General features: G+C 26.1%; 1 protein-coding gene across 1 annotated transcript; it reads right to left on the bottom strand.

The window, feature by feature from the left end:
* Positions 1-13,519: 13,519 nt before the first annotated feature.
* On the bottom strand, positions 13,520-14,182 carry GO595_009870 (Proteasome subunit beta type-5; the record flags this gene model as incomplete). Its single annotated transcript, XM_067923603.1, has 1 exon — positions 13,520-14,182. One exon carries the CDS (start codon positions 14,180-14,182, stop codon positions 13,520-13,522), a length of 663 nt encoding a protein of 220 aa, XP_067769819.1.
* Between the last annotated feature and the right edge of the window lie 1,482 nt (positions 14,183-15,664).

Here is a 15,664-nt window from a genome sequence, read left to right as displayed (position 1 = left end):
TCGAATATGCTTTTGATAAATACATAAAATTATCTTTAATAATTTTTTTAATAAAAAAAATATTCAGATTATATACAATTGTATATAATAAAAAAAAAATAACTAAATTATTATATTAACTTTCTAGGATATCAAGAGATAACATAATTTCAAATACTATCACTTTAATCAATAAATATGCATTTGAAGATTATTCTTTAATTACTAATGTTCATATTCTCAATTACGTTTCAAAATTTGAATTCGGTGAGTTTATTAATAAATTCATGAGAGAATATTGATATAATAGACTATGCATTTAAGTTATGTATAAAATATTTTATCAAATATTAAATTTAACATTTAAAATCCATATAAATAACATATGAATATTCATTCACATTAATTATTATTAAAAAATTGAATGCAATAAGTAATATATGCCAAATAAGCCTTAGTAATGATTTAAAATCTAATTTAAATGTAATTACAGAATCAATATTGAATTCATTTCATTGATATTAATCTTAAATAAAATTATATCTTGAATTAGCAAACTGTATGAATGATGAATTAATGAATAAAGGAATTGTTATATATTATGGCATACTCACAACATTTTTATCACATATTTTATGTTCTTATATGTTAAATCACGGGAATTATTGTGTTGTATTTCACTCAAATAATAGGAAGAAATTCCAAATATTCTTTTGATTTACAATAAAAAGAACAATTATTCATATTTTTCCATGATAATCCAAATTTATTTGTATATGACTTTATATTTATAAATTTTATAGTTAATTCAAGTTTCTTCTTCATATTTTCTCAGCATATTCTCATTTTTTCAGTATTTTTTATACTTAGATGTTGTCATTTGTTATTTTATGCATTTTTATATAATTTCTCTTATTATTCTTTATGATGTCTTATCATTATTAATGGTGGCATTTTATAAATCTTTAGAAATTTTTATGGCAAAAAATGTAAAACATAGAAATCAAATTTGAGAAGGAATATTTTCTCACAAAAATATTAATAACAATATAGATAACATCAATGAATAACATTATGAATAACATTATGAATAACAATATAGATAACATCAATGAATAACATTATTAATAACATTAATGAATAATATTATTAATAACATCAATGAATAACATTATTAATAACATCAATGAATAACATCAATGAATAACATTATGAATAACAATATAGATAACATCAATGAATAATATTATTAATAACATCAATGAACAATAATATGAATAACATTATACAATACATTAATGAACAATAATATGAATAACATTATGAATAACATTAATGAACAATAATATGAATAACATTATGAATAACATTAATGAACAATAATATGAATAACATTATGAATAACATCAATAAACAATAATATGAATAACATTATGAATAACATTAATGAACAATAATATGAATAACATTATACAATACATTAATAAACAATAATATGAATAACATTATGAATAACATTAATGAACAATAATATGAATAACATTATGAATAACATCAATAAACAATAATATGAATAATATTATGAATAACATTAATGAACAATAATATGAATAACATTATGAATAACATTAATAAACAATAATATGAATAACATTATACAATACATTAATAAACAATAATATGAATAACATTATGAATAACATTAATGAACAATAATATGAATAACATTATGAATAACATCAATAAACAATAATATGAATAACATTATTAATAACATCAATAAACAATAATATGAATAACATTAATGAACAATAATATGAATAACATTATTAATAACATTAATAAACAATAATATGAATAACATAATGAATAGCATTAATGAATAATTTTTAAACTCATTAATACAAATTACATGTTTTTTGTGATTAAAAATGTTAATATTTATTAACACATATTATAATAATATTATTCTGCAGAATCCACATTTGTCATCTTTCTCATTTAGCTCTCTATATTGCATTATAAAAATAATGTAGATATTTTTAATCAAGTTGATGAGCAATGCAATTTTCACCACAAGTTTTTATTTAATGAATTTTAGGAATAAGCTTAATAAAAAATAATTCAGGATTGACAATTTATGAATTTACAGAAATTTTTTTGTCGAAAAATGTAAATCATACAAATCAATTTTGGATAGGAATATTTTTTCACAAAAATATTTTGAATGTAAATTTTTTGATGCTATTCAAAAAATCACGCATAATTGAAAGGCATTTTCACTTTTTGAAAACAAGGTATTCAAATTCTCCCTTTTGCTTGGAGAGTACCGACATGTTATATGATATGATATCGAAATATTTCGGAAATGTTACGTGAAATGAAAGACGACAATGTTACCTGAAATTATAAAAAAGTGGTTCCACAAAAAAACCCAATGGCTCTGTATCTCGAACCAACGACTCTTACACAAAAAGTGACACAAAAATCAGAAAAACATATATAAAAAATTAAAGGTTAAAGTTAACCTAAAAGTTAACCTTTTTTTTAACCTCACAGTAGCTCCTGTAAACATGCAATTTCAGCGTTAAATCATTCAAAAAATGCTCATTTACTCCGTTTCTCAAAGTTTTAAAAAAAACAGGGTACTATCTTACAACCACGGGAAATTTGAATACTATTTATTCAAAAAGTGGAAGCCCATTCAATCATAATGGAAAATTTGAATGAGGTGTAATTTGCATTCAAAAATTGCCTCTCAATTCGTTTTCCGAAGAAATATCATAATTCAATTTCATTTTGAATAATTTACAATTTTCGCCATGTTTTTTGAATAAAAATAAAATTTGGCGAAGATGGTGTGGAATGAACGTTGTAATATATCATTTCCTGCCTATTAATTTTACGTGTCTAATGTTAATTCTCACTTATATGTACTAATTCTCATTCGTTCTTATTTATTTTCACTTATATGTGCTTGTTCTATTATATATCTGCTTATTCTCACTTATATGTGTTAATTCTCACCTATATGTGTTTCTTTTCATTATTTTATGTACCAACATTTGCTCAAATCATTCAAATATAATTTGGCAAATATATAATTTGAACGACTTTCATTTGATATAGATAATACATAGTGAACATGGGGTTTAGTTAAAGATGAATTCAAACTTATTCTAATTTCAGAAATGGAGCTCATATGATTAATTAGATTCAAAAAGTTTACAAATCAATGTTTACATTATTATTTCAATGAGCAATTGATCTAATTATTTCCATTTAATCTCCACATAACATTGTATATTTCTTTCTTTTTATTTTAATTGCTCTGATCGTCGTAAAGATTAAATTTTATAAAATTTTAAACTAATAAAACATAATTAATATGTAGAACATGACAATTAATAAAAATTTATATGCAAAGCAATTGATATTATTTATCAATCTATAAAATATTAATGAAATCAAGAATGAATTTTAATGTAACATTGATATAAAATTTGTGTTGTAATACAGAGACGATTAAATATTTCACAATATCCTAATTCTTGATCGTAGTTTAGTTTAATATATAATAATTGTTTCTTTTGATTCATTTTAATTAATGCAATGTATAATGTATGCAATGTCGATAACTTGCTATTTAATAATATCTGTTTCAGCATTTTTGCCAAATTTTATTTTTATTCAAAAAACATGGCGAAAATTGTAAATTATTCAAAATGACATTGAATTAAATTATTTTTCCAGAAAACGAATTGAGAGTCAATTTTTGAATGCAAATTACGCCTCATTCAAATTCTCCATTATGATTGAATGGGCTTCCACTTTTCGAATACTACCCATTCAAATTTCCCACGGTTGTAGGACAGTATTAAAAAAAGTTAAAGTTAACCCTCAAAATTTTAATGGTATTTTTTACATTCAAAACCTCAGTTAATAACAACTTTAAGCTCCAAACACTAAAATCTACATAGGATTAACATCAAAACACTAAAATCTACATAGGATTAACAACAACTCAGCCGTATTCATGCCTCACACATTCAAAAAATAAATGCCATCATGAATTTAAATATATTTTATTACTTTCAATCAAAACCAACCGATTTATGAGAATCAACCGCGTTTACTCCGTTCATCCTTTAGTTTATGTACAGCGTGTTTGAGCGAGTGCGCAGCACGTAGCTCAAATAGCTGTGTGTGTGTGTGTGTGTAAACAATGAGAAACCTGATCGAAACTAAACCAGCTGATCGAATCATAAACGGTGATGAAACACCATGGCATATACTGCTATATACCATAAAGACATGGGCAGATATTTAATCAGATGCTGTTAATATCATTGTTCTTAATTCAGAAAAAACTATGATCTCTGTGATGGCCTCAGTTATATAGTAGTGTATATTAAACACCCGGACTCCAGCTATATAAATGTAATATGTGAATAAAACATATATAAATATATATTTCAGTTATGAGGAATTTTAAATATAAAATATAAATTTAAAATTACAAGGATTCATTGAAATAAGAAGAATTTAAATCATCAAAAACTGAAAAGTGTCATTTTTTTAAATGCTTGAACAAAGATATGTTATATTTTTTTTGATGAAAAAAGGATTTAATGGAAAGCAAATTATTAATGAATAAGAAAATGTTTATGGGGAGAATGCATACAAACGAACGCAGGTATATTTCTGGATATCAGAAATAAAGAGCGGTCGGGAAGATCTAAACAATTTAGATATACCTGGAAGACCCATATTCGAAGGAATTGATGACAAAATTCTATATTGGCTCAATAAAGAACCTTTTGCCACAGTTAAAAGATTAGCATTTCTATGCAGTCATACTCCGATCACAATTAAAAAAGTTTTAACTCAAACATTAGGTTTCAAAAATCATCATCTTCAATATGTACCACACATGTTAACGTCTGCCCTGAAAAAGAAACGGGTACAATATGCAAAATCAATTTTGCAACAACTTAGAATTTTTAACATAAAAGGATATCATCATGTAATAACTGGTGATGAGTTCTGGATTTATTTACGGTATTATCACAAAATAATGTATTCACAAGAACGAGAAAATGTACCAAAGTAACCAAGACGGTTAATTGGGGAGCCAAAATATATGTTTACAATATTTTGGGATCCTTGGTATTTTTATATTATCGATGTTTTATTAAAACATGATAAATTTAATTATGATCACTTCATTAATAATATACTTCAACCACTTGGGATTAAATTATATCCTGAAAAAAGGAATCCACATTCAAAAAAGTATACAGTCCACTTTGACAATGCATAACCTCACACTACATTAAAAACAAGATCCTTAATATCTAATTCCGAACTGGCTCAACTTGAACATCCACCATACTCACCTGATATTTTCCCAAGGGACTTCTATTTATTTGGGAAATCAAAAAATAGTATGAATGGTTATATGTTCGAAAACGAACAGGATTTGTATGACTATATCACTAATTATTTGAAGAATATTGATCATGACGAATTAATGTCTGTATTTGATGAATGGATTCACAGATTAGAAACAATAATCAGCAGTAATGGGGAATACTATTCCAAGTAAAAAAAAACATTTGAAATTGCTTATGTATTTGTAGTCCGGGTATTTATTATATTCTACTATATTTGCAAGCACTAAGCTTCCATTGTTTTGTATAGCTAAAGCAACGACTAACTTGGTCCAAAGAACACAGATTGGTGACATTTCATACCACATGTCATCCCATAACTCATCAGGATGGATGAAACAAAACAATTACGAAACATATGAAAATTCTTCTCAATGCAATGCTTGAGAACACAATAGCCCTGATACAATAAGTAAATCTTGGTCAATTTACCATATTTGACTTCAATAAACATTTTTGATTTTATTTTCATCCATGAATGTGTTGAAAACAATATGCTGTGAAAGAGGGTCTTTTTATTAATGAATTTGGCTTTTTCAAGTTTTTATATATCTGATATCTGATAATATAATTTTGAAAAAAAAAATTATTCTAAATTTGTCAATAAAACATATTTTCGATTTGCTTTGAAAGCGCATGGAGACTGGCCACTAATTATATATGTAGCGAGAGATATATGAGAAAATTATACATTTTTATTGTTTTGCCGCGTCCTATATAATATCCGTTAATACTATTTGTTACAAGACTACCATTAATAGTTAAATCATTATTAATAATATTATGAGTATGATTTTTCAAAGCATAATCATCAATAGAATAACCATTAATAGTATCTACTAACAAACGATTTATATTAACATTATTCTTTTTTTGGTCTATTTTTACAAATTCTTTTTTACAAATCCATTACATTGCTAATTTTGCTAAACATTTGATTTAAATAATATATATTGGAAATAAATAATATATAAAACACAAAAAATTTGTTTATAAACCAATTTTATAGGAAGATATATTTTTTTTAATTTTAAGTGTCAAATCTCTATATAAGAGTTTTTGTTATATAAAGATTTAAAAATATCCTTTGCTATTATTCTTAATCTCTGTCAAATACTTATATCGAATTATGAGCATAAGAATAAGAGATAAATTTGTTTGATCTAATTTCAAACGACCGTTTAGAGAATAGGACACATTATATATAAAATGATAATAACTTTTTTTCGATTGGGTTGTGTAAAAGTGGCTTTTGTTTGCATATGTGCAAAAAGGTCTTCAAAAACTAATATTTAGACAATGTCTTGTAATATTTAATTTAGTTTTGTGTCTCGTTTTTTTCATATACAAGTAATGACCATTATTATTTTATTTTCATACTAATGAGAATGATTTCTTTTATGTTTTATATTTTTACAATTCAAGCATTTGAAATATTTGATAATAAAACAAAAACACTTACATTAAAAACACAAGGAGATTTTGCAAATGTAAAAAAATATGAAAAAGAAACATTATTTTTAATTATAGAGGGTGAAATTACGAAAATACCAAATTCTGCATTTAAAGATTGGAGTAATCTAGCATCTGTTAAAATTGGTAACTCAGTAACTTTAATTGACAGGCTAGCATTTGATAGTTGCAAAAATTTATCAAATGTTACTTTTGGTGAAAATGTTACCACAATTTCAGATGGTGGATTTTATCGATGTACTAAATTATCCATAGTTATTTTTAATGAAAATTTAATTGAAATCAGTTCGAACTCATTTCATCAATGTTCATCACTAAAAAGTATTAATTTATCAAATTCTGTAACTACTATTGGCATGTTTGCATTTTCTTTTTGTTATAAACTTTCACGCATTATTTTGGGAAAAAATTTAACTATAATTGAAAATCAAGCATTTCATACTTGCAAAGATTTATCAGAGGTTGTTTTTAATGAAAAATTGACCGAAATTCGACACCTTTCATTTGCTTATTGTTTTTCGCTTGAAAGAATTAAATTACCAAATTCACTTTCTATAATTGAAGATTTTTCTTTCAATTCTTGCACTAAATTATCAAATGTAATTTTTGGAAATAAATTAACGAAAATTGGTCATCAAGCATTTTGCAAATGTATATCTCTAAATTGTGTTTATTATTATGGCCACTCAGAACCTAAAGTTATTGCATGATGCATTTATTAATTGTCCTGTCAAATGTGTAATGACATTGGATTCATATAATTCAACAAAATTTGGGAAATTTAATGTATCAAAAGGAACAACAATCGAAAATTGTAATCCATGGCCAACACATACATTTACGCAATCAAACTCTTTTACACAATCGAATACATTTACACAATCAAATTCATTTACACAATCGAATGTGTTTACAACAGCAAATACATCTTCTGTAACATATACAAATTCTAATATATATTCTAATTCAATCACGAATTCAAATATTACATCAAATTCATTTCCATTAAGATCTACTTCAAAAACTGTTACACTTGCTTTTGGTGCAAGTATTATTTCTTTATTATTCTTAATTTTATTTTAATAATCATTCATAATATTTTTAGATATCGAAGAAGAAAAAGACAACAACAGTAAATAATATCATCAAATTGATGTAATGCAACCATTAAAATAAAATGAAGAGTTCGTTTTCCAAAAAAAGTTGTATTTTCGAAACAAGAATTATTAAGTCTTATACAATTTGGTAAATTCATTTTTTGAATTTTTTGATTTGAAAATAAATAATCTGGCGCAACTATTAAACTTGGTAAATCAAATTCAATAATATTACTTTGACCTTGAAACATATAACTATCAAATAAATACAAATTAGGCGCTTTAAATACTCGAAGAGAATCACATTTTTCGAATATATAACTTGAAGCATATTGAAGATTTGGGAATGAACAATCTGTTAAATAAACACATCGTTCAAATACTCGTGTACCAAGAGCTAAAAGATTCGGGAAATTAACAGAAACTAATGATAAACAACATGAAAATGCTGAACTACCAATGACTTGTACATAATTAAAAGTAATTGTTTCTAAATTAGAACAATATGAAAAAGAAGCGATTCTAATAATTTGTAGTATAGGTAAATTAATTTTTTCTAAATGAACACAATCTGCAAAACATGCTTTTGAAGTGTTACGAAGATTTGGAAATGAAATTTCTCTTAAATGTTTACAATGATAAAATGCACTTTCGCCAAGGTTTACAACGTTTTTACAATAAACAGTTTCCAAATTACATGAATAAAACGCTAGATTTAAGATAGAAATAACATTCTCTCCAATTGTAGATAAATTAGAACAATTAAAAAATGTATATGCATTAATTTTAGTAATTAGGTTTGGAATTATAACGTTTCTTAATGAAATACAATTAACAAATACATGAGTACCAATTGCTCTTAAGTTATTATTAAATGTTATTGATTCTAAGCCAATACAATCAAAAAATGCTCCTTCACCAAGAGAAATCAAATAATTTGGTAATATTACATTCGTTAATGAAGTACAATTACTAAATGCATATATTGATAAATGAATGAAACTTTGGTTCCAAATGTAACAGATGTTGATTTATGACAATCAAAAAATGCATAATCAGCAATCACTAAAACTGAATTTGGAATTGTGATATTGAGTAAAGAACTATCATACTGAAATGTTTGTACATTAATTATATTCAAACTTTCGCTGATTTTAACTGTTTCTAATTTGTAACAAAAGCCAAATACAAGTGTTCCTATCGATGTAACAGAATCAGAGATTGTTACGTTCTTTAATGAAATCCCTTGACAAAATGCTTCGCTATCAATTGTTTTCACGTTTTTCCCAATTACTAATGTTTCTATATTAGTTGCATAAAATGCTTTGTTTCCAATTAATGAAACAGAATCAGAAAATTTTATGTGCGAAAGTTGCATACACCCCCCTCGAAGAACGCAGCAATGCATTTAAGTGAATTGCAATATTCAAAAGCATAATCGATATAACTGATCTTAGTATAGTAATGTTTCTTAATCCATTAATAGAAAATACATATCATTTTTAGAATAATTATTGTACTTATTGGACATGTACCATAACATTGAAAAACATGTATCGCATATAAGCCATATGTATTGTTGCAACATACGCATTTTTTTTAATGTTTTAAAAATCAACTCTCGCTACTATTGCAGAACTGAAATTTGTTTTTTCAGAAGGAGTTTGTAAATCATAAATTGAACACATTTGTAATTATAATGTATTTTCGAATATTAATAATAAATCACAATTTCATGAGATCATCATAAAAAAATATCATTACAAGGACACTAAAATATAGCTCGTAGTTCATATTATTACATGTTTTTATTTTGAAACATAATTCTTGAAGTCGGCTTCACATATGTTTACAGAATACAAAGGAATGACTCTTCTTGTATCAAAAACTATTATTGATTCAACTCCTTTTAACTGAAAACGAAGTGAATCATACGATTCCTCAAATTTCTTTAAATTTTGTTTGTTTGGAAGGTCAGTGTGTTCACAGTGATTAATTGCTTGTTTTCCATCATCAAACACGCAAATCAAAAATTGTGATTTTCCTTTTTCATTTAGTTCTTTTTCAACATATTTAAAGTGATCAGCAATAACAACCTGATTTTCAAATCCATTTTGTAGGTATAGTGCAGGATTCTCTGATATTAAAACTGTTAAATGCATATTTTTCATAGTTTTTTCATTTTCAATTATTTTTTTGTGAAATTTACTTTTCTGTAAACTATTCATTTTGATTTGTTTTTTCAATGATTTACAAATATATGATTCGACTAACAAAAATTCATCTGATTTCGGTAATATTGTAGTTGAATCAGGAGGATATAAAGGCACTCTTGAAAGCATAAGAATATGTTTTTCGCTTTTACTATATTCAGGTTTAGTAAAAGTTTTAATAGGGATGGGTAATTTTTGTTTTTCTTGTTTCTTTTTTGTTTGCGAAATCCAAAAACGACATCCTCGAGAATTCTCACTTAAATCCTCAATAGAAATAATTTCTTCATTTTCTTCATTTTCTCTTTTTTCTGCAATAAATTGTTTTTCTGTTATAAGTCTTTGTAAGGATTGATTTTCTTCAATTAATTCATTAATTAAATTATCAATGATTTCATTATCAAATTCACCAATTAAAGGAAATGTTGAATGACCCATTGAAAGGAAAGTTCGTAAATATTCATTTTCATCAAGTAAGTGATTATAAATATTTTCTTTTTGATAATTAACATAATTAACATCTATTTTATTAGATTCAACTTTTGGCATTTCAAATTCTTCATTTATTTTATTAACGTTATTTTGTTGTTGAATTTTATTTAATCTTTTTTCTAAAATAGAAATGTTTTTAATAAGTTTTTCTTGAAGTTGTTCAACTCCTTCGATTGGAATTCGATTAATTTCTGGAATTTTTACAAGTTTCATACCTAACATAGTTCTTAATAAATTTTGTTTTTCAAATAATTCATAAACATTTTGAATTAAATTGTTTTCAATTTCTTTTTTCTCTGCTCTTAATTTGATATTTTGTTTTTCTAGTTGTTCAATCATTTTATCTGTTTCACTTGTTGGTTCAATTTGTCTTTTTTCTTTGACTTCAAATCCATCAAGAAATTTTAAATAAGAAGAAGCTGTTGAAACTAATGTTTGCCTATAAGCATTTCTTTCATTTTTTGTTTCATGATATTTTTTATTATATAAATCGATATCCATATTTTTCATTTTATTTTTCCCTTTTTCAATAATAAAATCAGGATAAAAATTCTTCGTAATTGGATTACCTCTTAAATCAAGTGATTTTAATCGTTGTAGTGTTCGAACAATAGAAATCGCATACTGAAGTTCTTGAATACGACAATTACGAAGATAAAAAGTATCAATGTTTTGCGGAAGTGATGAAATAAATGAAACTTTAATGAGCTGAGTTGAACTTACATTTAAAATACGAAGTTTTTTTAGATTTTGCCAATTTACATTGAAACCTTCATCATTAATAGGATTAAAAGAAACATTTAGTTCTATAAGTGATGGAAGCCTTTGTATAGATATAAGGTTTGTCATGTTATTGTTGGAAATATCTAAATATTCAAGATTTGGTAAATCTAAAAATTGTGAATCATTAATCTTATTATGTGATAGTGTTAAAACTTGAAGTGACTTAAGCTGACTAAGTCCTGCAAATGATGTTAGATAGCAATAATCAAGATGTAATTCTTGTAATGAGGTAAAAAAATGTAAAAATATAGAATCAGAAAAAACATTGTGACTTAAATCGAGATAAAGAAGAGACCTGATTTGCCTCTTCAAGAAAATTGAATTAATTCTGTTGTTTGATAAATCTAATTTTTGGAGTTTTGAATTTTGTTCAATATTTTCAATGGTGGTAATTCGATTATAAGACAAATCTAAAAACTCTAAATTTGATAATGATTGCATATTTGGAATTTTGGAAATTAAATTGCTCGATAAATCCAATAATGTAATATTTGGAGAATTAACAAAAATATACGGATCTATATATTCAATTCTATTGTCGCTTGCCTTAAGGGAAACCAAAGATGGAAGATTGGGAAAATTTAATAAAGATTCAAATTGATTATTGTTTAAATTTAAGACTTGACAATTCGGTACATTAACACCAGAAAAACTAGATATGTTTCGTGAGCTGCAATCAAATTCGGTTAAAGTTTTACTTTGCGAAATCATTTAATATTAAAATTAAACGGTATTTTAACGTACGAAATAGAAAAAAAAAACATCAAAATAGATGAAAGAGGTATGTATTTAAGGGCAAAACAAACATTATGTAACAGCAACGAGAAGGCTTGGCACAATAGTTACCAACATCTTGCAAGATGTTTAATTAAAATAGGGTAAATTTTAAAACATTAGATAAAAAAAATTATATAAAGAAGCTATATGGCTTTTATATTTAAAAATTTAATATAATTCCAATTAAAAAAAAGAATTTACAATTTTGAAAATTTATCGTATGTTAATTAATTTTTTTCGGAATGTACCTATTAAAATTTGCTATGCTCATTATCCATAAAAATACTTGTATGTTTTGGGAGAACATGCAAGAATGCTATAAATAAACAAGCGACCAAATAAGTTTATAAAATGTGATTCATTGATCCCATACGATTTTTTACAACTTTATTTTTTTAATCTGTTCCAATTTTCTGAGCCTGGTGATTTTCTTAATCTGGTTTTTCTTGCAAATAACCGTATAATTGTTCCAAAAACAAAAATAATGATATCCAAAAAATTAAAATATATATTTATAACTTAATATGATTATATAATATCTCATTAAAATGCATTTTTTTTTCCTCAATATATTATCAAGAAATATTAGAATTTGAGCTCGAAACAGAATGTTGGAGTATAAAAAGTGACTACTAAATGCGGTTATTTTGAATTCACTCCGGTGACCAAATACACTCACAAACCAAAAACGAAGAAAAGAAACCGTCATCAAATTGATGACTACAAGTCTTGCCTTTATGCTTTCAGGCCGTGAATCAAAAATTGAAATGCCTGATGTTGACAATAACAAAGATTTTTCAGCTGTGAAAGATAGCCTCATGGAAATTCTTGATAAAGAAAATATAGCGCCAAAATCAAAAGATCAAATTCGTCTAATTTACTCTGGACGAATAATTAAAGATAACGATAAAGTAGCATCCATTGTGAATCCAGATATTCAACCTCCATATACACTTCAATTAATGATTCGACCAAGTTCATCTTCACCATCTAGTGAAAACAATGGCGGAAACACAGAACGAGAATCAAAGTGCAATTGCACCATATTTTAAATTTCTCTTCAATTTAAATAAAATTAATTTTCAAAATTTTATCATTCAAAAGCATATTTCACACCAAAAAATTAAAAAAGAACGGTATTTACTCAGGCATGTGTTCAAAGTCATGTAAATCTAATACATCAGTTTGTGATACGTATTCTTTTCCAGCTGCAGTAATATGAACAACTGTAACACGTCCACCACTTCCTGAGTCCCTATATGTTGCATGATAGATAGCTTTTCGTCCAAGTGCAAGCTTCTTCTTTTGTCATATTTGATTTCCAGTCTGTATCTAAAACACCTAACGCGTAAGTTGAACCTGAACCAACAGAAAATCTGCTTCCTGCAATACGAGATCCATCATTGTCAACATAAAATATATGAGGACCTGTATTGTCATATCCACATATCATTGAACCAATTGATAAGTCATAGCCTTTGTATTGATAAAGGTTATTAACAAGTATTTTTGAAGCAGCGGCAACTGTTAATGGTTGTTGATAGCGGAATTTGTGCAAACGATATATACGGCTAAGGTTACGAAGCCAATATTGACAATCAGCTGCACCACCTGCCATTGTACCAACCATGTTTGGTGCAATATCAAGAATCTTCATAACAGTTCCAGAGAAAATAAAGGATCCACCTGTTGCACGAGAATCAACAGCAACAACAATACCACCATCATAAATGAAAGAGAGGCAAGTCGTACCGTGATAAGCTGCCATTCTTGTAGATCCAGCTGGATCATTAACATAATTGAAGTGAAGATGGTTCTTGATGAAAGCACATGGATCTGGTACATCAGCTGGTTGAAGTGGTGGGTCATTTTCATTTTTAATTTCATATGATGTTGATGGTAAATTAAGTGAGAACATTGACCAACTTTAGGATATAAGAAATGAATTTTCACATTACTCTGTTTGAACTATTATAAGAGACCGTTTTCGGACGAACCATTTGTTGAATTCCAGTCAAGAAGCAAAATAAACACCACATGCAAATATCTTTCATCCTTGCAAAAATCACTAGTTAAAATTTTATATTCTTTGTTAACAATAAATTAACAGATTAATCTTAAATTTAAATATTTAAACTTTACTCTTCTTAAATATGATGTTAATGAACTTACCGAACGGTAACAACAAATGATGAGAACCAAATTTCAGAAAGCGTTGTTGCAGGAGCTTTGTGCTCAAAAGATTATTCGAAAAATAATAATTCAAAAACTCCACTAATAATCATTTCTGCACTTAGCTTTACTTCAGAATGCGCCGGAAATAATGAGTACTTGGTCCATTTGGAAAATCCTTTGTTTTTGGATAAAAATGGTATTTCGTAAAGATAATGTTTTTTCTATACGCGAAAACATTTAACATTTTGATATGGCATGAAATATAATGTTAAATCCATTTATCCTCATCTTCGTGAATTAGATTTTCAATTTCGATCGAAAAGTTAACTTTTTCTATTCGTTCTTCTCCTATTACTATGTCATTATCAAATGATTCTATTTCCGTGGTTGATTTATCATGCTGTTTCGGCGAAATAAATATGTAATAATTCCATTAATGGTATAACAATAATTTTTTCAAACCCTTCTAACATTCACAAACAATAAAGCGAGTTCATTTGAAAAATAATGTTTTTTTTTTAATTGTCAATGCAAAAGTAACATTGATTAAAAAAAGTAATTGAATTTCTACACACACAAGTAAATTTAAAAACTCTGTATGTGTAAAGAGATATTGAATATATCTTTGTGTCATCCCAATTTTGGTTCAATTTTTTCTTTAGAAGCAGGTGGTCTTAGATTACCTTGTCACTAAAAGTTAATTTTGGCCTTTCTCGTATTCCATACATATCGGATCTTTTTTTACAGGTTCTTATTCTATCGTAGTCAGATTCAATGTCTAATCTGCATAATATAGGGTGGTCCAAAAGTCTTTACATCCCACTTTTCCTCGATAACTAAAAGATATTTTAATAAAACTTCTATATTATATAATAGTCTTAAATGTGTAGAATATTTTATCTATATAAATATTTTTTCTTATGTGAATGTATAATGAGTTATGTACGTTTGAAATTTTATACGTCATTTTTTTCCTAGGATGAAAACAGAAATTCGAACGGTATTTCATTATTGCTTTCTTCGTGGATTATCGGTTGAAGATACATATAATGAAATGATCATAGCTTATGGCCATAAGGTTCCTCAACCCAGAACAATTAAGAAATGGTTCGAGAGATTTGAAGAGAAATCAGAAATCATCGCAGATTTACCCCGTACGGGAAGACCCAAAAAAGAGAAGTTAGATATTAAAATTATCGATATTCTTAACAATGAACCATTTTCT

The sequence above is a fragment of the Histomonas meleagridis genome (assembly GCF_020186115.1).
Source record: "Histomonas meleagridis strain 2922-C6/04-10x chromosome Unknown scaffold_143, whole genome shotgun sequence".
Taxonomy (NCBI): Eukaryota; Parabasalia; order Tritrichomonadida; family Dientamoebidae; genus Histomonas; species Histomonas meleagridis.
This window is presented reverse-complemented; position numbering and strand designations above follow the sequence as displayed.